Source organism: Nomascus leucogenys, chromosome 9 (genome assembly GCF_006542625.1).
Source record: "Nomascus leucogenys isolate Asia chromosome 9, Asia_NLE_v1, whole genome shotgun sequence".
In the NCBI taxonomy this organism is placed as follows: Eukaryota; Metazoa; Chordata; class Mammalia; order Primates; family Hylobatidae; genus Nomascus; species Nomascus leucogenys.
The window spans coordinates 9,352,576-9,378,213 of record NC_044389.1 but is presented as its reverse complement, the minus strand read 5'-3'; the positions used below and the strand labels follow the sequence as shown (position 1 = coordinate 9,378,213).

Sequence of the window (25,638 nt, the reverse complement as noted above, 5' to 3'; positions counted from 1 at the left end):
AGTTACTTACCCTCTAAGCTTCTGTTTCCTCAACTAAACTGGAGATACTAATTCCATTACCTGCCCTTTGTAGCTGTGTCCACTAAATCAAACAATCCAAGCAAAACTGGATTTTTTGACCATGAAAAAATCCAACCCAGAGCTTGGCACAAAGAAAGCATTCAGTATATACTACCATCATCATTTTGAGATAGCAAGGAAAATGAATCTGAGAAAAAAGGTAGGTGAACTGAGATATAAATGTAAAAAAACGTCAGGCCTGGAAAGCTCCTGAGAGGCCTTACCATTTGAAGTTACAAATGTAATGTGTGGGATGGGAGCTATTATTTTTCTTCTCCATCTGAATTTTAACTAGAAATAGTAGGTATTGATGTTAATAACATTTAAAAATGTGAAAGAAGAGGAATACCAGAATCTAAAATGCGTTTTCTTCCTTTCACTGTGGATGCTTCTGCTTTCTCCTATGACACAGTACAATATCCAGAATAGAGATTTTCAACCTTTAGCGTACATAAAAATCACCTAGGAATTCAATTCGGTAGTAAAATTAGGAGATGGGGGTTGGGGAGAGAGGGCATGCAGAAATCTGCATTTTAAAATAAGTATCCTAGATGAGTCTCATGCCCACCATTTCAGAGCCACATTTTTGGAAATGCTAATCTGGGCCATACTGAATGCCAAAGCTTTAGCTGATCATCTTCTTCACCCTCCGATTAACAAGGCTGCTGTCACATCTTTCCTTTAATGAAACGAAAGTCTATATGACTATAAAGGTTCTGTTTCAAAAAGGGGGATTCAGGGCTATGTTTTAAGACATCTGATAACCAAACATTTCAACCTGAAACTTAACTGAAGGAGAAAATTTCAAGAATGGCAAAGAATGCCCAGGCTTCCTACTTTAACTGTCCGCACAATGGCTGAATTCCACCCATGGCTGTATACCCACTACTTCGTGGTCATCCACTGCTTGACCACCACCTATAAAAAGATCTCACTAACTTTCCCTGGCAGTCTATTCTTTCTTTAGGTAGTTCAATGTGTTCACATATTCTTTCCTATACTGAAGAGAAAACTGTCTTTGATTTTCAGTTATTGATCCTAAGTCTAATTCACAGGACTATACAGAGCAAGTTCTAGGGCCACACAAAGCCTTCTTCCACACAGGCCACTCAAATATTTAAAGATGGTTGCATTTCCCTGTGTGCTATGTTCTTTATTATTCACATTGAAGAACACAGGGAGGATAAAGAGAAAAACTGAGACCCAAAAGACAAATAGTTGAATGTTGTTATCCAAACTTGCTCAAACATCCAGCTACAATTATTAACGCGGAGGTCCAGGCCATGCTTCTACGCTAGAGATAGTTTATTGTTTTTGAAAAGAAGGGCAGCAACACAGAATTACAATAATAATTATATAAGTCAATCTGTTAATTATTCTAAAACAGATTTCAAAAAAATACTAGTAAAAAATTATACTTTAGTGGGAATGAATCAATAGTTTTGATTTTAACACAAATTCTATGAGCTTTAATATGAAGTTCAAACTCTGAGGTCACAACAGAAAAGATAATTAAGGAATGGAGTTGGTGGGAAATTGCTCACATAGATCAATACTCAAAAGGGAAATGGAGCATTTCAAAGTTCACTCATATAATCAATAGATCAAATTCAACCAACATATACCAATTTTTAATTCACATAAGATCTTGTATGAGCCATGGAGAATTTTAAAAAGACTAGAACATGGTCCCATCCTTAATGAATGTACAATATAGCCAGGGAGCTAACAGTCAATTCTTACATGAAGAGCATTAAGAGTTGGTCCATCTATTTATACAAAAGCTACAAAAAAAAAAAAGCCACAAATCAAAAAAGCTCCATTTTAAAGTGCCAGATATCTCTTAGCAGATAGCAGCATTTTTTAGACCAGTTATAACACTACTAGTGAAACTCAGTGTGAGATTATAGCCTGAAATGTTTTACTCACTTGACATTGTCATAAAATCATTTGCATTCATCTACTTTAGCCCTTATTGCCCAGGATTTTTACCAGTGCATTTTATCTGTTTGTTCTATGTAATACTAGAGCAACCTGAAGGGAGAGCTTCTGTCTTATTCAATCCTGTATTCCCAAGTGCTTAGCACTGTGTTGGCACATAAGAATTTAATAAATACATGCTGAATGAATAAATGCAAATATTCTACCTTTAAGGAAAAATAGATTAAATGTTAGGTTGAGAGGAAAAAGTCAGACTAAATTTAGTGAAATATATATTTAGATAGATCATTTCATTTGCCTATAAATTTCCAATTATCTGAATATATTTGAAATACCTATTTTCAAAACTAAACAAATCCTGTTGATGGTAGAAAATATACCCCATAAGGGGGCAATATTGAGCTACATTTCTCCAATCATATATAAAGAACAATAATAGCTAACAATTAAGGTGTTTACTATGTGCCAAGCACCATTTATGCATGTAAGCACTTTGAATATATAAAGTAATTTACCCTTCTTAACCTATGAGGTAGGCACTATTGTAATTCCATTTTACCAATGAGGAAACTGGAACACAGCTGGTTAAGTCACTTGCCCAAGGTTTACACAGCCAGTAAGTAGTGCAGCTAATACATAACTTAAATAGTCTAGTTCCAAAATCTGTTCTTTCAACTATTACGTTAAAATGCTGCTCTAATGTCAGCCACTTACTTTATTCTCACATGATTAGCAACTGTATCAGGTAGAAACATCTGAAAACATCCCTTCATATATTTGAAAACTATCATAAATTTTTCCTAGTTTGTGTGTCCAGTCTTAAGTTTAAAATACTACATCTGAATTATATTTGGAAATATAATAATGTTACATTTAAAAAACAGTAGGTATAGAATCCTACCTATACTGGGATAGAGTTTATTTCACAAGGTAGTAAATACCTACTACAGTCCTAAAATCAAATTTAACAGAATATACAATGTGAAGGAGTAGGCATACCAGAAATAGGCAGAATTCATAGTTTCAATTTATCATTTTTTTTAGTAAATTCAAAGACATTAGCATTTAAAACAAGTGAATCATGCTACCATGAGACAGACATTAAATCCCATTACAAAGGTGGCTGTTACCTCCTAATGTGACATTTCCATGTAGAAATCGTCCTTGATAAATAAGTCGTAGAATATTTGGACTGCTGACCTGCTCTTCTTCCCAGTCTGAAAAGAATCCAGTGAACTGGTTAGGTATATTCCAACACATAATTAAGGTACTACTATATTGTTTTAAAAATTCAGATCCAAATCAGTTAGAGAACAAAGAAGGGCCTTGGAGCTTCCCACTACCATTAGAAACAGTCACTATTCATACATTTGCCACAACCTTGGTTATTGCTTATTCTTCTGAAGTAGCAAGAGCTGCAAAAAGACTCATTCTGCTTCTTAAAGAATACTAAAATGTACCAAATTGTAGTCCCCAAGTTTAAAGTTAATACAAATGAGTTGGGAAAGACCTACTGAGTAAAAAGAAGTATCATTTTAAAATTAGTTTCAATTACCAGTAATTAACACATAGTATTATAATGCTCCAATATTTGTACCTATTAAAATGTACATTTAAGGCCAGAAAACAGCAGGCTTAACAAAGATCTAAAAAACAGTTAATATATTGATATTGAGAATAACAAAAAAACTGTGTTTACTTTTGGATAATGTTGATATATTATCTTATTGTCTATTTGAAGTCAGTTAGTAAACATTAGAGAAGATACAACTTTAGTTCACTCACCCAAAATGAAGACTTGGAAAAAAACCGAAAAAATAATATATATTAGGAGGTACTGTACAAATATGAAAGCTAGAAAAGTGTACACACAAAGAAAATAAGACAAACTGGTAGATAGAATGGGTAACAGAATATTTAACTTCAGCCTACAATTTATATTATTGTAAAAGATGAAAACCACTCCATTAAAATAAAGGTTTAAGGACACTAGTGTTATGGTAGGGTAAAGGGTTAGTAATTTTCATGAGCTTGTAGATGTAACAATTTAAGCTTTGAGTTTAGTAATGATCTGAGAATTCCTTTGTCTTTTTTGTCAACAATTCTAATGTGTTTGTTTCCTATAGAAAGAGATAATGGTCAACACAAAAAAACAGTTTAAAGTATTCTGAAAGAGTGACAGAAGATAAAGGAAGTAATTAAAGACTTTTCTTTTGCCCTTTTTTTGACTATTCAAAATGATGAATATGAATTTGATAAAACCACTGCCTCTAGGTAACTTAGGCACAGCAGAAATGAGCAAAGGAGAAATGAATCCATCATTTCCTGCCCCCGCCCCATGCCTTTAGTCTCTTCCCTCTTCTCTCTCCTGTAAGGCTTTGTTGCCTTCTGATCCCATTGCTCCCAAGTCCCTCCTATTCTAGAAGAAAGATCAAATAAGTCTCTAACACTATATTATGAATTGCTTTGAATTCATCAATTCCAAAATTATTGTTTAATAGAATATTTCTGGTCAAGATGGAAGTGCTCCATAGATACAAAGGTAAATGACAGTAATTGTTTAATTCACAGGAAACAAAGACTAATATTCTAAAAATACTTGAATTTTTTTTTTGAGATGCAGAAACCTGAAGCCCCATGTTTCATTATCTTATACAGAGTGTCATGATTTCCACATACTTCACTGGTGTAATATGCTATCTCCCTTCCCCTCTCCAGGGATCTAAAATTTAGAGAAATCTTAGAATATAGCTTAAATGAAGAATTTCAGGTGTTATTAACATATCCTAAGTGTAACAGATTTTTTTGAACCTTTGACCCAATAACAGCTATGTGTCTGACTATTCCACCTGTTAGTAATATTTCCACTAAATAGCATAAGGCTATGCTAAGGAAAACTAATTCCTTCAACAAGCATGCTGCACGAAGTATTTTCTGCTATTGATTTAATATTTGCCACACATTTGTTGTTAGCATCAGTAAGTATTTAATTTGCTGATCTTTAGTACGTTATGTGATACAATATAGACTTAGATTTTTAATTTAAATATTTTATGTAAAATAAAAATTAAAGTATTTCTCTTTATTCCTTGCAGTGTCTAAAACTGCTGAGTAGATTTGGCAACCTGAGGAAATACCAGGAATCAAAATCTTTTTTTTTTTGAAAATAAGGGAACATCCACTGATACAATCAATTTTCAGTACTGGTAGATGGTTTGTTCATTTGGGATACTATTTATGGCAAAGACTTATACTTGAATTTAAACTAATTTTAATATCTAAGTAATATGAAAGTAAAAGTATTTCTTTTACCTTAAGTTATAATACTGCCCAAATAAATTTCAGAGTGATTACCCTTTTTCTGCCTTGTGTTATCTTTTCTATAATATCCATATATCAAAAGCTATTACTTAACTATGACCGCTTCCCCCAAAAAAAATCTCATAAAGGTAATCCTTTTGTATCACACTTAGAACAACATCATTCTTGGGTATTTAAAAATGCTTTTCATACTGATAGTTATCTATTCCTGCCTGGCTATAAAGAATAGCCAATATTCTTAGAGCCCAAATTTAGTCTTCTTTAGCTTTTCTGAAGTTCTTTCTTAGCTATAACCTTTATAGCTTCAGTACCTCCCAGACTTAGAAACTAGCCGCTTGGTTACTAATGCGAAGAAAGATCCAGTAGTTGCAAGTATTTGTCTAAATCAGTATTTCTTAAATTTAGGCCTATGAATCCACAAAGTCATGTCCTTAGGACCTAAAAGTCCTCTTCAAGAAGTTTTAAATTGTATTTTCTTTTTAATGAAAATCTGGAAAATCTGTATTTTCATTTTAATGAAATCTGGAGGAGATTGTCTAGATGATTTAAATAGTCACTTTATAACCAAGTGCAGCCTTGGGGTTTTAGTACTCACTTGTGCATTAAATTTATGATTGTACTGGCGCCAAGGAGTCAGTACTTCTTTAATTGTTAAGAGGCTAATGAGATCAGAACAGGGGTTCACTTAACAGGTAAATGATGCATTCTACCTAAGAGAAAACTGAATAACAATTTGTTATACTGTATAAATAAAAGTTTTATGGTGACTCTACAGATAAATTGGTCATCAAACACTATGTAGGAACACAGGCATGACAAACTCAACAGTATTCATGGTGTAAGCAGTGAGCTGGCTTTGGCAAAAATACATCATCTAGCACATTAATGTTGTTAATTTGAACATTATTGGTTTCACAGTTATATTTGCATTTTCTGAATCAATCTTTTTTAGTTTTATGATTGTGTATATGAGTTAACAAGAATAAAGAGTTTTAACTGGGTTTATGTTTCTACATTTTAAAATACTCAGTATAATAAAAATAATTTAAGTCAGCAACCAGAGATCTACAAGAATTATCTTCCTCTAGAAAAGTTCCATATATTATTTAAGGTTGAGAAACACTGATCTAATTGACTCATTTTGTACATATACTATGTTCTTTGTCAAAACAAGTCTTGTCCTTTAAAAGTTCAAATTGCTTCTGCTAATAAAATTAAGTGAAATCAGCTGAAAAAAATCATATCACTATGATACATGACCTAAGGATCAAGACGACACTGGGGAAGTTCAAAGGAAGAAAATAAACCAACAATCCACTTGAGGGAGGCAATTTTTTTTTTTGAGGCAGAGTCTCGCTCTGTCACCCAGGCTGGAGTGCAGACGCATAATCTCAGCTCACTGCAAGCTCTGCCTCTAGGGTTCAAGAGATTCTCCTGCCTCAGCCTCCCGAGTAGCTTGCATTACAGGGGTGCACCACCATGCCCAGCTAAATTTTGTGTTTTTAGTAGAGACGGGGTTTCACCATGTTGGCCAGGCTGGTCTTGAACTCCTTGACCTCAGGTGATCTGCCTGTCTCAGCCTCCCAAGGAGCTGGGATTATAGACGTGAGCCACCACGCCCAGCTGACAGTCTTATTATATAAAAAAAAAATCAGAGAAAGGAAGAAATACCAAACACATTTTCCAAGATTGTTATGGTTACTGGCTTGAAAATGGAAATCACAGAAGACATTAATCATCTTGACCTTACAGTAGTTCAGAGAACACAAGAACTGACATGAATTAGAAGTTAAGTTTGTTTCAAACTTAATTTTAAATAGGCTATCTAGAGAAGACCATAGAGAATGTATTATCTGTTAAAAATAGTTGTTCTTTCCTCTTACTTTGTGTTTTGGTAAAAATAGGTTTACTGATATGAAGGTGTGTGTATATTCACTATTTCGTTTTTTTTTTGTTTTTTGTTTTTTGTTTTTGAGACAGGGTCTTGCTCTGTTGCTCAGGCAAGAATGTAGTGGTGTGATAACTGCTCATGGCAGCCACAAACTCCTGGCCTCAAGTGATCCTCCTGACTCAGCCTCCCAAGTAGCTGGGACTACAGGCACGTGCCACCATGCCCGGCTAATTTTTAAATTTTTAGCCATGATGACATCTTGCTATGTTGCACAGGCTAGTCTCAAACTCCTAGCTTCAGGCAATCCTCCTGCTTTGGTCTCCCAAAGTGCTGGGATTACAGGTATGAGCCATCATCCCTGGCTGCATTTTTCTTTATTAAAAATATTTTTTGGCCAGGCACGGTGGCTCACGCCTGTAATCCAAGCACTTTGGGAGGCCGAGGTGGGTGGATCACAAGGTCAAGAGATCGAGACCATCCTGGCCAACATGGTGAAACTCCGTTTCTACTAAAAATACAAAAATTAGCTGGGTGTGGTGGCACGCGCCTGAAGTCCCAGCTACTCGGGAGGCTGAGGTAGGGGAATCACTTGAGCCTAGGAGGCAGAGGTTGCAATGAGCTAAGATCACGCCACTGCACTCCAGCCTGGTGACATAGCTTGATTCCGTCTCAAAAAAAAAAAAAAAAAAAAGCAAGATAAGAGCAAGATAAGGAAGGATACAATGATCCTCTAAATCTGAGCCTTATACTCTCAATTTTTGGTTGTTCTTTTAAATGTTATATAATAGTCTCAAAATGTTTGTGAGACAAGGTAGGGTATAAAGAATCAACATTATTCATACTCAAGAGAAAAATATCACTCACCCATTGGCCAGTTGTCATATACATGCTTTGCAATGTCAGAAGCAGAATCGTTAGGAGAAAACAGGAACTCTTTTGTTTTTCCGCTTACCAAAATGAGGCGCAAATTTATCTGAAAGAAGACAATGATCATTTTAACATAAATCTAAAAATTTTTTAAGTAAAAAAGAAGACTCAAAGGTTTTTTGTTTCAATCACATCCTAAATTATTACCAATGCCACATTATGGTTTTTATTTAATAAATTCTATAAAACTTTTTTAAAAAGAATGAGAATTTGATATTTGATTTTTTTTCCTATTATTTAAAGGGGGTGTGTGTGTGTGTGTGTCAGACATATTTGCCATAATAAATGAACACAGGAAAACCAAAATTCATTATGCTTTTAATCACTCCAACAATGTTCAGAATTGAACTTTTGCAAGTTATCACTATTATTATAGAATATACATTTTCACCCAAAAATTAATAAAAATGTTGGCACTGCAGATCTTGTCACTAAACAGAAAAAAATTTAGTTGATATTCTACTTCTTAAAAAATATAATTTAAAGAAAATAAACTATACACAGGTTTTTATCCTATGAAAATTATTAAAACAATAAACTATATATTTTTTTTGAGACAGAGTCCCTGCTCTGTCACACAGGCTGGAGTGTGGTGGCACAATCTTGGCTGGGTGCAACCTCTGTCTCCCAAGCTCAATCCATTCTCCTGCCTCAGCCTCCCAAGTAGCTGGGATTACAGGTGCCCACCACCATGCCCAGCTAATTTTTTTGTGTTTTTAGTAGAGATGAGGTTTCACTATGTTGGCCAGGCTGGTCTTGAACTCCTGACCTCAAGTGATCCGCCCACCTTAGCCTCTCAAACTGCTGGGATTACAGGTGTGAGCCACCGTGCCCAGCCAAGAAACTTTAATTTTAAAGAACTTTATCATGGTTAAAGAAGGAATCAATAATAGTAGCTCTTTTAGTCCCAACTGCATGACCATATATTTTTTAGGGGGAGTAAGGTAGGACACATGGGACAAAGGATATAAATTCACCCTCAGTGATAACCCTAAGGGGGATAACAGAATTAAGGTGTTTGAGATCTACTGGCTTCACATTTCCAAGTCAATATATATTTGCTTATACCATTGTTAATGTATTTCCCAAATGTTTAATTTTTATCTGTTGTAATTAATTTAATGTTATTTTTAAAAAACACCGTATCTATGTATTTCCCTGTAAGTCACAAATACAAGTGTTGTTTCTATTACTCCTGGCCTTTATTAAAAGAGTAAGTAAGATCCAACTAAAAGTTGGGTCTAGTCCAGAGCTGTGCCCTGGGATAAGGCAATCTAGCCTAGTTTCTTTATATATAAAGAACAGAGAACCTCGTTGTACCAGTTTGAATTGTGCCAGGTCCCAGGTTATCCAAGCTCTCCTTTTTAGTGACTAATTTTTTTTTCTTATTAAAAATACCAGAAAATCTTTAAGATGTCAGAGTCTACAATGAATAAATTGGTGCCTATTACAGCAGTCACTGATTTACTATCTTTACTACCACCATGGCCAGTGTCACTCCCAGCACCTCACCAATTTGAAAATTTATTATTTGAAAGTTTTGTTGAAAGTTATAAAATATCTCCCCTTTAAAAATGCATGTACACAATTCTGGATTCAATGTAATGCAAATGAATTTCATATTAGATGGAGTGGAAGTAGATTTCATATTAGAACCTGTATTCTACCTACATATTTCAATTAAAAGTTCTTTAGAAGATAAAAGAAAATAATCTACATTCCAGGTGAAAAGCCTTTTCAATATGCCCAATAAGAATTTCTTGCTGCTTTTCCTAATTAGAATGAAATTATACCAAAGAGCTGAATACAGGAAGAGATCTAATAAAAACATGTTGCTGTAAAGAAGTGATCCAAAAACTTTGAGTTCCACTTGAACAAGTTCAAGAAGTAGTCTGCAAGAATGATTACACTCTAAGGAAGTACCACCTTATTTATTTCCTATAGCAAATCAGTAATAAGCAATTCTTCAAGCAAGGAACCTAACATCTATGCAACACAATATGAATTTTAGTCCTCACAGATACATTACTACTCATGGCTTTCTCTTAGTGTATGAAGAACAAATACATATTACCCTATGAACTTATATGGAATATTTAAGGTTCTTCAGTCATTAATGTCCAAGAAATTCTGCCCCTAATAGTTCAGCCACTTGTGTTTAACTAGAAAAAATATAATTAAATTCAAGCTTCCTAATTAAGAGTTATGCAAATTATGTGAACTAAATACTTCTTAAAATTTTTTAAGCTTAAAATTAATTTCCATTGGGCTTTTACTCAAATTATAATATTTAAAAATGATGAAAGGAAATAGATTTAGTCTTTAGGATCTGTAAAGGTGACACCAAAGCCTACTTTTGATTTTCCCTGATGTCTATCAATATGGAAATGGGAAAATAAGTGATAGTATATCCTTACCATGGAAATCCATGCAGCTGTTAAACGACATGAGACAAAGACCTGTATGATCTGACATGAAAAGACAGCCACAATATATTAAGTGAGAGAAAGCAGCCAGGTATAAAACAGTATTGTGGGAACAAAAGAACACATGCCTATTTGCTATGGACTGACTTGCATCTCCCCAAAATCTCTCTATTGAAGTCTTAACTCCCAAAGTGACTGTGTCTGGAGGATAGGGTAATTAAGATTAAAGTGAGATCATAAGGGTGGGGTCCTCGTCTGTACAACAGCGGCCTTCTAAGAAGAGAAAGAGCTCGGCTCCTGTGCTCTCTCCCTCTCTTCCTGCCCTCCAGGTGGGGACAGCAAGAAGGCAATGGTATTTTGCCTGTCTACTGTATTTTGCTGTGGCAGCCTAAGTTGAATAATACACACAAAGAAAAACATAAACCGGGTGTGGTGGCTCACGCCTGTAATCCCAGCACTTTGGGAGGCCGAGGCGGGTGGATCACGAGGTCAGGAGATCGAGACCATCCTGGCTAACACAGTGAAACCCCATCTCTACTAAAAACACAAAAAATTAGCCAGGCATGGTGGCGGGCGCCTGTAGTCCCAGCTACTCGGGAGGCTGAGGCAGGAGAATGGCGTGAACCCGGGAGGCGGAGCTTGCAGTGAGCCGAGATTGTGCCACTGCACTCCAGCCTGGGTGACAGAGCGAGACTCTGTCTCAAAAAATACATATATATATAGAGAGAGAGAGAGAAAATAAGAAATATATATATATATATATATAGAAAATAAGAAATGTGAGGCTCCCTTTAAAAAGGGAAGCAGCTTTTGATAAAATAGAAACTAGGATTGGTGAGAAGGTTGACAAAAAAAAAACAACAAAAACTAAAAACTAAATTACTTGGATCTAAAAACATCTTGTTTATTCAACTTTCATGTTATAAATTCCTTTGCTGTGCTATAACAGGCTAGAAAATATAGAATATTCATGGGTTGCTAAACAAGTAACTTGTTTACTAATAAGGTTGAGAAAAGGTGTACCTAAGATTACATTTACCTATCCTACCTAACCTATATTTTCTATCTTCAATGACACATTTTTCTACTTTGTTTTCCTGTCATTCCATATAAAGAGATCAGGACTCTCTTGCTGCCAAAATGTTTTATTACAGCAACTTGGTTTCTTGCCTCTCTGGTACAGCAGTTTATAAGCTTATAACTTTGAATTAAATAAAAGTGCTAGCCAGGCGCGGTGGCACAAGCCTGTAATCCCAGCACTTCACGAGGCTGAGGCGGGTGGATCACCTGAGGTCAGGAGTTCGAGACCAGCCTGGCCAACCTGGTGAAACCCGGTCTCTAATAAAATACAAAATATTAGCCGAGCATGGTGGTGCACACTTGTAATCCCAGCTACTTGGGAGGCTGAGGCAGGAGAATCACTTAAACCCCAGAGGCTGAAGTTGCAGTGAGCCGAGATCATACCACTGCACTCCAGCCTGGGCAACAAGAGCGAAACTCCGCCTCAAAATAAATAAATAAATAGTGCTTCTGACAGTTTAAAACCCTAGAATACAAAGCAAAACTCTGTTTATATTTCAATAGTATGGGTGTGTATATCTCAAACATATATATGTACAAACTAAAGTCTTGAAGGATATGTACCAAATATAACAGTACTTATTTCATCTTCAGTTTCTTCTTTGTGTATTCCTGCATTTTCTAATTTTTACATTAAGTCTGTATTACTTTTAAAATACAGTAACATTTAATTCAAAGAGTACTCAATCATTTCATGATATTCCTAATAAACTATTAATATTTTAAAAAGTTAAAGCTATCAAGTACTGTATTGGTATGGGCTCTCAAAGAAATATAAATGATTTTCTTAAGTAGACAAATAAGCATGTCAATTGTAATAAATATCGCTCTGGTGGGGGAATGCTGATAATAGGGGAGGCCGTGTATGCATGGGGGAAAAATGTAAATGGAAAATCTCTGCCACCTTCTCAATTTTGCTGTGAACCTAGAACTGCTCTAAAAAATAAAGTTGGCCAGGTGCAGTGGCTCATGGCTGTAATCTCAGCACTTTGGGAGACGGAAGCAAGAGGATAGCTTGAGGCCAGGAGTTTGAGACCAGCCTGGGCAACAAATTGCGACCCTGTCTCTACAAAAAATTTTTTAAAAAAAAAGAAAAAGCCAGGTGTGGTGGCACATGCCTATAGTACTAGCTACTCTGGAGGCTGAGGCAGGAGGATTGCTTGCACCCAGAGTTTGAGGCTGTGGGGATACAGTGCAATGATCATGCCATTGCACTCCAGCCTGGGTGACAGAATGAGACCCCATCTCTAAAAAAAAAAATAAAAATAAAAATAAATCAACAAAGCCTACTTTTTATAGAAAACATTAAGCACAGAAATATAGAAATACAACATTTAAAAATGAAGTTATAAGATATTCATGGATCCTTTGAAGACTATTCATTGAACCTAAGACCTTCTGTTCTAGATGTCTGGCTGAAGAAATTATCTTTGAACATTCCCAATCTCTCTCTTTTTTCCTCTCACAAGCTTTTAAGCTTTCAGGCTTGTGAGAGGAAAACCAAACCAAAACAAAACAAGACAAAACAAGACACATATACCGTACTCCATAAATTTAACTGGGTTCGTGCCACAAAATTCTCAGCATTTCCTAATTTAAAACTAACACACATCACAGTTGCCAATAAACTGATATTACACTTTCATATTTCAAAAATCAATGGTCTAAAGAGTTCATATTTATCTAGATATTCAGAATATTGGAAACTCATAGCCTCTAAATATGTTTGAACCAAATTTTAAAAATATTATTTTAATGTTTATAGGTGGCTATGAATCTTCGGTTTGACACAGACCCTACTACTTCCTCCTTACTCCCCCTGGCCTGCTTCAGACACTCAGGAAACTGCCTAGTTCCAGAAAACATTTGAGTTTGTTAACTCACAGTAGAGTCTGAAAGTAGTTTGGAAGTATAAAATGAGAACAAAAAGCAGGGTAAGATTTTAAAATCTTCTACTCAGAGGAAACCTAATCACCCTTCTGGGTGGGGAAGGGGGAGAAAATGACAACTGCAACAGTAACTGTGTAAATACATAAGTCTAAAACTTTATCAAGTCTTATAGCAAAACTGCTTCAGGAAAGAAGCTTATGTCCAAAATTGAAAACAGTAGCAATAAACCCACAGCACTGCACTGTTGAGTAAAGTAACTCTTGCCTGAAACATCCAGTGCCCGGATCAGTGTTTGGCACATAGTAGGTGCTCAGCCAGTAACTGGTGACTAATATTTCAGTTTTTTCAGTTTCAAGATGCAAGTAAAAGTGCAGACTAGAAAGGTCAGAGCTGATTCAAACCTAGGCTTCAGCGTTCTGGCATTGTATTGAATGAGTGGCATAGTATGTAGAACAGGACTGGATAATAATTGTTTCTTGGTAGTGCTGTGGTCACGCAGAGAGTTCAAATGCGTGAACACCTCAATCTTTAATTTGTTTTGGGCTCTGGATCTTTACTGTCAGCAACATGCCACAGGTAACATAAGTAAGGTATTCTGAAAAGTAAAATTAAAAAGTAAAATTAATTCTAAGTTACCATATTAACATATACATTTGGGCCTACTTTTCAAATGGACTAGGTTAATAGATATAGACAATTAACAGATTGGTCTTAACTTGGGCCTATGCTTATATCTATGAGACAAGCTTGCTACTAGACTAGAGCCATGAATCTGCCTCAGTATGCTTGTCAAGTATACCTTAGGACTGTAAGAAAGATGGAGAAAAACACTGGATTCCCATAATTTCCTTTAGAAGAAATCTTTAAAGCAATCACACAGATAAACAACTGGATACCCGGGCTGGTTATTAGTTAATTGTTCCTATGCTATAATAAGAATCTTCCAGGGCTTATTCAGATAAATAATGTTAATTGTAGCTCCTCTCAGTAAATGTATGACAATTTCTATAAATGTGAGCTTGTTTCCTTTAAAATATTAAGTACTTATTATTTAAATATTTATTAGTGAAAGACCTTTTTACTTCTTTGAAGCCAAGCTAAGTTTAAGTATAAAATACATTTAAAAACCTCTGCTTGTAGGGTAATGGGATCCTTGACACATCAACAATGGGTTAAAAATAAGACTTATTTACAGCTTAAAATGTAATATACTTTGTGTACATACCTGTCTAAAAGAAAACTGGTAATAAGGACTCTGACTTGGTATGAGAGCTATTATGTAGTAAAGTTCCTAAGAGATGGCATTTAGATCATTCAAATGAATTATATATTTTTTATATTTACTTTTGAGGCAAAACAAATCAAACAAGACTATTAGTGAGGCAGAACTACCACGATGATTTCCTGTAAGGCCAATGGATACAACAAGAACTCTTCAATGCATGTAATTTCAAGTTAGGACCATTTTTAGTCAAACTGCCATTTCTGTTTGTTAGATAGTATCAATTTGGGGAAATTACATATAGAACTTAGTTTATAAAATAATACGTTTTTAGTTGGTCAGGATGGAAATAAATGAGGGGAAAGAAAGAGGGAGGATGGAAGATGGAACTGACTAGAAAGGTCTTTGGATATAAAATATAATTATGGAGATGGACCATGCCCTTTAAAAAGACTGTTTTCTACCAAAAGACAAATACGTTGATCAGAAAAATAATTCCCACTTCTCCTCTGAGAATCTCTTAAGAATAAAATGAGTATTGGGATACTCTACTTCACATGCCAGTCTTCCTTAGGGAAAACCATCAACAGAAGCACCCTTTGCCTTTCTACTGCTCACTGCTGCCTTCTTTGCTAAATGGCAACAACAAGCAGGTAGCCAGTGGGAAAGGTATTAGACCCTTTTTGCAAATCTTTGGAAAAAACAACAACAACAACAAAAAAACAACTCCCAACTTATATCAACGGAGTTATGCTTAAAAGGTAATATACTATATGATTCCACTTATACGATATTCTTGAAATGACAAAATTATAGAGATGGAGAATGGCCAGGCTTGAAGGGGAGACAGGAAGGGTTACTTTGCCTATAAAAGGGTAGCACAAAGAATCCTTGTGATGGAACTGTCCTGTATCTTGGCTGTGGTAGTTGGTACAGGAATCTATCTGTGATAAAACTGCATAGAACTAAATACATACACACATGCACGCACACACACACACATAAATGCATATAAAACTGGACAAATATTAATAAAGTCTGTGAATTTTATCATTACCAATTTCTTTTGAGACGGAGTCTCACTCTGTCACCCAGGCTGGAGTGCAGTGGTGGGATCTCGGCTCGCTGCAGCCTCCGGCTCCCAGGTTCAGGCAATTCTTCTGCCTCAGCTTCCCGAGTAGCTGGGACTACAGGTTCACGCCACCACGCCCGGCTAATCTTTGTATTTTTAGTAGAGACGGGATTTCACCATATTGACCAGGCTAGTCTCGAACTCCTGACCTCAGGTGATCCGCCTGCCTTAGCCTCCCAAAGTGCTAGAATTACAGGTGTGAGCCTCCATGCCTGGCCTATCATTGTCAATTTCTTGTTGTGATACTGCACTGTGATTATGTAAGATGTTACCATTAGGGAAAACTGGGTGAACAGTGTTTGGGATTTCTTTGTATTATTTCTGAAAACTGCATGGTTAATTTATAATTGTCTTAAAAAGATTTTTTTTTAAGTGCTCAACTTTTTATAATTTGGTATTTATGTCGGTCTCTGGTTATTTTTCTTACTTACATTTGAAAATGAATAGTTTTTAAAAAATAACATCATATTAAAACAGCTACTTGATCTAGAAAAAAGATATAAACCTATCAGTGACTTATTTTAATATGTAAATTTTAAAATAAACATTTTCTAGAGTTATGAATTTATAAAGGGCATATTTTGAATTTTTGCTAACTGTACTGTAAAAGAAACAAAGAATAAGGAAATGATATATTCATTTTCCTATGTAAGACTGATTTAAAATAAAAATTATTCAAACAATTGCAGCGCTAAAATATGGTAATTACATATTTCATAAACTTTCTTTTATTCATTTTTTCAAACATTTTCTAAAACAGACACTGCTTGGTACCTGGATTGCAAAAGGTTAATATGAAACTCCTTGAGGATCTCATAACCTTGAAGCTATGAGAGACATACAAACAGACAACTACGGGAGGGAGGGATAGTGAGGATATGTAATTGTAAGTGCTTGATAAATATTTGCTAGACGAATTTTAAAAATAATAAAAAGGAAGCAGCTGAGGGTCTGAGATTCCTCAGTAGGGTGTGGAACAGTGAGTTATAAAAAGTAAAAATAATAGCTTGCCATTTGTTGAGTGGTGTAGTATATTTCAGGTACTGCACTTGGTTATTCTACCTAGCCCATCTCTGAAAAAGGTATTACTCTCCCATTCTAGAGTTGTGGGACAGAATTTAGCAGATAAGCTGAGATTTGAGCCCAGGTGCATCTGAGCCCACAGCACCTAGCTACCATATCACTCTACTGAAGACCAACTGACCCAGCAACTCCATACCATGGTCCCTATATGGGCCTGCTTATTCTCCAGCATCATCTCCACCACTCTTCCCCTCACTAGGCTGCAACCACAGGGGTCTTTCAGTCAAAACTGCTAATTTCTTACTTGCCCCAAGGCCTTTACACAGGTTTTTCCTTCTGCCTAGAATGCTTTGCACTCCTCACCCTCTACCCCAATTCGCACATTCTAGCTTACAGATGTCTGAGAGGGAATGGCATTAATAAATCCTTTGGCCATCTAATCATCCTGGATGAAATAATGACACATTTTTTGAAAAAAAAAAAAAGAGTAGAAAAAGAATTTCAAAAAAGAACTGGAGAAGTCAAGAAAGGATTTCTCTCCCCCACTGAAATGGGGCAGCAATCATATTTGCGAAGAAGTAATTTAAGCCATCTGTGAAAAGAGATTTAACCTATAATACATCTGAATTCCTAACTATGAATTTACTTGTATTCAGTAGACTAAGGCATGAAGTTGTAAACTAGGGTACAATTAGATTTGCTAAATGGATGGAAGAAGCTACGGGATCTTTTTCTATATTCTGTTTAGCATTTAGTATGATGTAGATCCTAATATTTATTAAATGTTAATATTAAATTCTTACAGGTAGAACACTCAGTGAGATTCCTGTTTTTACTTGTGGAAACATTTACCTACCCTATGAGGTAGATAAGAGAGGTCAGAGAGTCCTCTAGCTTAAGTTCCCAAATAAAACTTTTACAACATCTCATTTACTTGGAATGTGAACTTGCAGAACATTTTAACTCATTTTAAAATGTAGGTGGAAAACTACATTCCAAAGCAACATTTAATAATTTTTGAATTATAGAAACCATTCAACTACTTACTAGCTAAAATATTTTTGGGAGAATACTCAACATGAACAAAAAGCTGTTGGGCTATAGAGATGGATGAACAGTAATAGTTAATTAGCCTCCTTGCTTTCTATGTAAACTGTTTTTTTTTTTTCTTCATCAGTGAAGAAACAAAGAAAACTTTGGGTTCTTATAAATACATTTCAGAATCAAAGTATAAAACTCACAATTCATAAAGCATTTCGTGCCCAGCACATAAGTCCCTAATAGTTAGATATTATCACAAATTATCATCATCATTATATCCATCATCAGTTTAGTAAATCACATAATGCTAACTATATAATGCTCTTTCCTTTAGTACTTTAAAATGTACATTTACTTACAGTTTGGGAAACTTTGATAAAATTAAAATTTCATGAGAAGACTGACAGTATGTTTTATTGAGAATTCTTGCAAATTATTCTTAAAATTACTTTTTTTGCAAGTTCAAAATCCTGTAAGCTTACAGAACATATTGATTCTGAAATTAAACTATGGTCTGTATCACTTTAAAACCTGACTGTAGGATATCCCTTGCATCTAGGATACAAGGTAACAGCTTTAACCCGATTTCAATGTGCAATGGTAGCCCTCTAGTTTTCTATACATACTATTAACTTAAATAACAAATCTGAATGAATTTAGAAGTACTTTCTGTAGGGCACTGGACTGAGTTCTAGAGAAATCTTTGTTTTGGGGAGTATCTTTAGGTCACATGGCTCAATAAATTAAGAACAACTGTTCAGTACAACTGTTTCTGTCACCCAAACGCTGAAGATATTAAACTAAGAACGGAAAAAGGGAAATGGTAAAGGCAAAGCACTAGAGAGGACAGCAGGGAGGGGAAGAGTAGTATATATTCATGATACAGTTTCATATATTTCAGGAAGATGACAACTCTATTTCCTCTGTCCACCTCCCATTAGTGGGGGCATGATGGTGGAAGTTTTTTGGATAAGACAGCCTGAAATTAACCAGTATTTATTGAAGATCAACTAGGCACCAGTTTTCTTTTGAATAGTTCTAGCACAAGGCACATTTCCAGAACCTACTATATAGTACTTTCTCTTCTCTCTAACCATCTAGTTACTCCAATAAATCCAGGTATGATACAGGATAAATCTTTTATGTCTACACTTATTTGTCTTAGCTTTACTATTATTTGAGCCTTCCACAATATCCCCTTTGAGATGTCTGCTCCTTTGTTGTGTCAGTTCCCAGATTCCCTCTCTCCTACTTATTCTAGGCTATTATCAAATTCTCAGTACTACTTTAAATTCTATGCCTTTCACAATATTCCTCAATCATTCAACACAGAACAATTTTTAAAACTAGGAGTCTCAGAATTCATCCAGTTCATAGATAAGGAAAAGACCAGGATAGAGATGCCCTGAGAGGCTAGCTAGAACCTGGGTTTTCTTCCTCCTAGGTCAGGGCTTATTCCAGCATATTTTGATGCCACCCCAAAACACCCTCTCAAGACTCCTCCTATTTCTTTCTAAATATTCGATTTCTATCTTATTCAAATAGCCTCTCCAGAAAAGCTTGTTTTCTCTTAGGATTTACACAACTTTTGAGACAAAATACTCCTTAATTAATCTGCTATATACTAACTGAAAACTAGTCCTGCATTTCTCTGACCCATGGAACTTCTAGGGAATATAAGTAGATGCTAAGAAAAAAAGAATTCTTAATTACTGTGAAATAAGTTTGGAAATGGGTTAAAAAATTCAAACAATGCAGCTGCCAGGGAATGGAGGTAGGGCTTAATGGGGAATTGTGTGTGTGTGTGTGTGTGTGTGTGTGTGTGTGTGTGTGTGTGTGTGTTTGAGATGGAGTTTTGCTCTTGTTGCCCAGGCTGGAGTGTAACAGCGCAATCTCGGCTCACTGCAACCTCCACCTCCAGGAGGGCTCAAGAGATTTTCCTGCCTCAGCCTCTCAAGTGGCTGGGATTACAGGCATGCACCACCACACCCAGCTAATTTTGTATTTTTAGTAGAGATGGGATTTCACCATGTTGGTCAGGCTAGTTTCGAACTTTTGACCTCACGTGATCCACCTGCCTCGGCCTCCCAAAGTGCTGGGATTACAGGTGTGAGCCGCCATGCCCAGCAGGAATTATTGTTTAATGGGCATAGTGTTTCAGTTTTGCAAGATGAAAAGAGTTCTGGAGACAGATTGTGGTGATGGTAGCAAAACATCACAAATGTAAAATACCACTGAATTGCACATTTTAAAATGGTTACGATGGTACACTTTATATGTATTTTATCACAATTTAAAAATATAAAAGAAAATTTCAATTCAAGTAAGTTTCTTCACTGTAAAATTCAGAATCTTTCATATGCCAAAATCTCTACGAGGAGAGCTATACCTGTATTATTAGTGTGTTCAAGATTGTTCTACTTTCAGCTGATTCTTCAAAAGACTGAACACACAAATGTGTGTTAAAAAGGCACTAGGCTAGATGTGCTAGAAAATACAGAGATGATCAAACACAGTTGCTAGCTCTATAGTACTTTGGGTTTGCTATAAGGCATTCGGCCACCTCAGCAGGCAATGGGGCTAACACAAACAGGTCACTGAAATTCAAGTTTATTTGCTTTTTTTCAAATATGTTGGGCATAATGTATTGACGTAGAAACAAAATTTTACTTGTAATGGAAAGTCAGCCAGAAGTCCTATGACACAGCATTGTTACCTTTAAAAATGTTAAAATAGCTGTAATTAAAATAATCTACTTATTGTTAGGGGGAATGTAAAAATGACTCCCCATTTTATAGCATAACTATCAATTAAATATTTGTATCACTGTTGTAAGAAAGAGAATATACCCAGAGATGGTTTTAATATTAGAATAAAATTCACATAAGATGGACACTGTAAAAACACCGAATTTAAAAAGGTGCATCTTTCCCCATACTTTTAAGAAAACATGGGGAAATGGTTTAATGCTTGATGTCATGGCTAGAAAATAAGATCATTTTAATGTATGACTTCACCCTATGGAAAGGAAACTAATGGTCCTCAGAGGTATTGTTCTAGATGACTATTAAAGTTCCTCACTAATATCTGAAAATCATTAAGTAAAAAGAGAATGTTATTTAGGAATATAATAATATACATAGGACACATAAACATTCAATAATGACCAATTCATTCTTACCAGTCACACTTTAGACTTGAATAGAGGTAAAATTACATAAATCCAATGCTCTAATTTCCTTATCACTAACTCTTTATCTTTCATTCCTTTTAAACCTGTGTCTATTGAAGCCATGCTACTGAACTGTGCTCTTAAAGGATACTTATGACCATCTAATGAAAACATCAAAAACCTTCTTCTCATTTCTCATCTTCCTTAGTCTCTGCAACATTCCACACAATTTAACTCCTTACTTCTTAAATGTCTTTCCTCATTAGGTTCCTATAATTCCCGAAGTTATGTTTTCTGGAACACCAACCCCCAAGAGGTATTCTGGGGAGAAAGGGGTTCTGATGTCAGATAAATTTACAAAACACTACTTTATATGTTTCCTTCTTGGAGATGTGTTATGTATGTTAACATATTAAAAGGGAACAGAATTCTTGCAGTGAATGAGTATTTAACTACAGAACCAATTTTCTTCCCCATATTACCTGTTACCACCTGACAGAACTAATGTTTAGTAAAACATCCTTTGGGAAGACTATTCCTGCTTGTTTAATCCTTTGATCCTCTCAGTTGGTTTCTCTTCCTTTTATAATCCAAATATGGGTTTTTCCAAGGTTCCCTCATCAGTCTCTCTCCCCGTCCCTGCTCCATCCTTGAGAGATCTCATTCACTCCCAAGGCTTCCACTGTCACCCATTTGGAATATTCCCAAACTAATTATCCATGAAGTGCCATTTTCACTTCTCCATCTGCTAGCTGTCCATTTCTGATTGGGTAGATAGCTTACTGTCCCCTCAAAATTGCTATGTTTAAAACTGAACTTATTTCTTACCAACAGATATCTTTCCTGACTTATTTATTTTTGCTGAATTCTCCTGGTCTCCCAGTCCTTTAGGCTTGAAAGCTCAGTCATCATTTACTCCTGCCCTTTTTTCTCACTTGCCTTACCCAATTATAATTCTTTCAAATTCTCTCTGCCAGTTTCTCAGCCCAATCCATCCTGTACTCTCAAAAACATTCTTAAAAGTTTAAAATTCTGTCAGGGTGTTCTAGACAGCTAACATTTACTAATCACTTACAAGTGCTGCACGGTACTTTCTATGAGGTACACAGTTAAACATCATAGGACCCTCTAAGACAGGTACCGTTATCTCCGTTTTATAGATGGTAAACTGGGACACTAAGGTTAAGTAACTCTTAAGATCAAATATTTACAATCCAAACTCTTCAGTCCAACTACTGCTCATTCCCTATCCAAGTTTCTATTTCAGCCAAAGCAATATATTCATTATAAATCCTATCCTGGCAAGAATCACCAGAATGACTTTCTGATTGTTCTTGTTTGGTTCTGAGGTCACCTTTGAAGCCTAAGTGACCACTCAAATCTACACTACTCCTTCCTTCCTCAGAGTTTCTATCCGATCACTGTCACCATAGGGTCCATGCTTGCCTAGGAAATTCTGATTCATGTTTGCTGTTTCACTATTACTATGCCCCCTTTCACTCTCAAAAGTACCTCAATTTAGACAATAAATTATAAGGTCATCCTACATATATCACATCTGTTATTGTAGCAAGAAACCATTTATGTCCATATCCTACCAACTCCCCCAATTAAATCATAGTCCTTGAAGGCAGAAAATCAATCTGAAAACTTAAACTGGTCTTATTTCTCTTACACCAGGCACATTTATTATGTGTATGTGGCTACAGAACAATTGTGGAAATGAAGTTCCATTGGTTGTGTTTTGTTTCTCGATTAAATCCTGCTTTTAAATCAAAAAAGGAAAAATAATTCAAGTTAATTCATATAGTTAACCTCAGTCACAGTGCTTGAAAAAAGTAGGTATTTAATACTTTGAAAGGATGAATGAATAATGTACTAGAGTACGTATGCCAAACGATAGCCAACATTACTAAAATATTTCAAAGATATACATGTAACTGGACACTTCGTGTATAACCACCATGTGGATCTACCAATAATTACCAAGAAAAAATGTTTTCTAATATTTTTTACTGTTATACACAGTTGAGTGATAACAGACTATTTCCCACAACTATTTTGGAATACAAGCTCTGAAACAGACCACAGTGATAATAAAAACCAATTGCTCTAAAGAGGGAAAAAATAAAAATAAACAAATAAATAAATCATCCTATTCTTTACAGTATGTTGTCAGTTAACTCATTATTCAAAAGTGATAGCAAGCTCTCCTGTTTAAAAGAATACAGTCTGTCTGTCTATGAAGAAAACGATTGTTTCATACAGCCTCTGCTTTGCAGTCCTATTCAGCTCACACAGACAATTTGCATCAACCTGTGACTAGTGATACTGTCACTTAGTGGTGCCCCAGAGAGCCATGATCTCACGTGCTCTTAATATTGAAGTTCTTATTTATAAATAGATGTCTCTGGAATACTCATGAATTCTTACTTGAATACAATGGTGTTTTATTAATAGTTATTAATAAAATTTTAAACTCCTAATACATAATTTATCAATTTACTTAGAATTGGTATGACGAATTATTCAGCAGGACAGCTTTGCATAACAAGCAGGGAAAACGACAAGCAAAAGTGACAAATACATCCCTGTCACTACATAATATAAAATACAGCACAAAATTCTGCATCTATGCATACTTTCTAAGAATACTAATTAACATAATTATTAAGTGCTATTTATTGGAGGTGAAGGCATCACACTATGTTTTTTTAAAAAGCAGAATGCTCATAAACTCATTGTTAGAGAATATAAATCTAGCAGAATCAGAACACTTCGTATTACAATACAGAAAGCAAAACGAATGGCAGCAGATGGCTTCAAAGAGGGGAAATGAAGAGAACTACAGAATAGTAAAGTGCAAATTAAAATTGAAAGGAAAAATTTTAAAAAGAAACAGCTAAGGAAAAGAACAGATAAACTCCTGGGGAAAAGTCAATGACTAACAGACAGCAGAAATAATATTCATAAACAGGAAAGATTGGTATATGCAGATTAGACAATTATCTAAAGCCATGGACATGAAGAGCAGAATGCATCATTGTTAGAGACACAATTCAAGAACTAATGGATCCCTGGCACTGAGCTAGAAAATATCACATATTTTTTGCAAATTTAGAAACAAGCTCAGAGTTTTTAAAGAATTATCTAAGGTTATAAAAAACAAGACAGAATTCCAAATAAATTGGTATAGGTATGGCAACCCTTTGACGTGAACTATTTACTTAGCAATGTTCTATTTATTTATTTTAGTTTTCTTATTACTTTAATATTCTAAATTTCTTCCTCTTTATAAATTACTCAAATGTTCTATTTTTAATCAATGATACAGCATATACTCACTTCTGTTATCTACAATTATCTACATCTACAATCCTCAAGAATATGTGAGGGATGCCAGAAGTCGCTACCATATATCAATGATAACTCAGAGTAACTAACACCATAAAACGGATACAAAGTCTGGAAAAGGTTTAAATTAGTCTCTGGACCTCTCATTACAAGAACTAATGTGTATTACTACCACTTTCATTTCTTCTATTAGATTTTTTTTCTTTTTTTTTTCTTTTTTTTTGAGACAGAATCTTGCTTTGTCGGCCAGGCTAGAATGCAGTGGCACAATCTTGGCTCACTGCAACCTCCACCCCCCAGGTTCAAGAGATTTTCCTGCCTCAGCCTCCCAAGTAGCTGGGATTACAGGTGTGTGACACCACGCCCAGTTAATTTTTCAGGTTTTTAGTAGAGATAAGGTTTCGCCATGTTGGCCAGGCTGGTCTTAAACTCCTGGCATCAAGAGATCCACCCGCCTCACCCTCCCAAAGTGCTGGGATTACAAGTGTGAGCCACTGCACCTGGCCTATTAGATATTCTCTTATTTTCAGAATAGTCAAGATGTTAATGTTTGAACACTTACCAATACTGAAGGAATTATCCTTACTTTATCTTAAAAGTTTTAGAAAGTATGACTATGCCATAAAAGCTGCTTTCTTAGGGAATAAAATTACTTTTTTTCTCAGTTTTCTTCAATAGCAATTCAACATTAATAAGAGGGAATCTTTATTAACACTACACACACACACACACACACACACACCCCTACCTATATGCATGTTGACCTTTTCTGACCTACTTTAGTTATGTTTGTTAGGTGAAAACTAAGTACCCAGGTATAGGTTAACTGAATTTAGAGAATAATAATGATCCTAGAAGTTAGAAGAAGATATAAAGAACATGGCTGGTAGCAGATATGATTTTAAATTGTATTTTAGTCACAACTATTTTTATAGAGCTACACAGTTACCAGGTTTTATTAATTTTTCTTCTGCAGTGTTTATCCTTTATTTTTCCTCCATTCACCTGTCAGCATCCTAGTTTAGACTCATCACTAGGTAAGTAATCTACTAATGGGTCTTCCTGGGCACTGGGTGCCCTTTCTCCGATGTATCTTGCTCTAGTTAATCCTGTGTATTAATTTATCCATGCAAAATGTATTTATCAAGCACTTATCAT

General features: G+C 35.4%; 1 protein-coding gene across 1 annotated transcript in view; it reads right to left on the bottom strand.

The window, feature by feature from the left end:
• Window positions 1-25,638, bottom strand: part of UBL3 (ubiquitin like 3) — an 86,308-nt gene that overhangs the window by 4,605 nt on the left and 56,065 nt on the right. The window contains exons 2-3 of the mRNA XM_003270228.4: window positions 8,078-8,186; window positions 3,132-3,218 (exon numbers count right to left, since the gene is read on the bottom strand). Coding sequence (XP_003270276.1) covers window positions 3,132-3,218; window positions 8,078-8,186 — 196 coding nt within the window. The remainder of the gene's footprint in view (window positions 1-3,131; window positions 3,219-8,077; window positions 8,187-25,638) is intronic.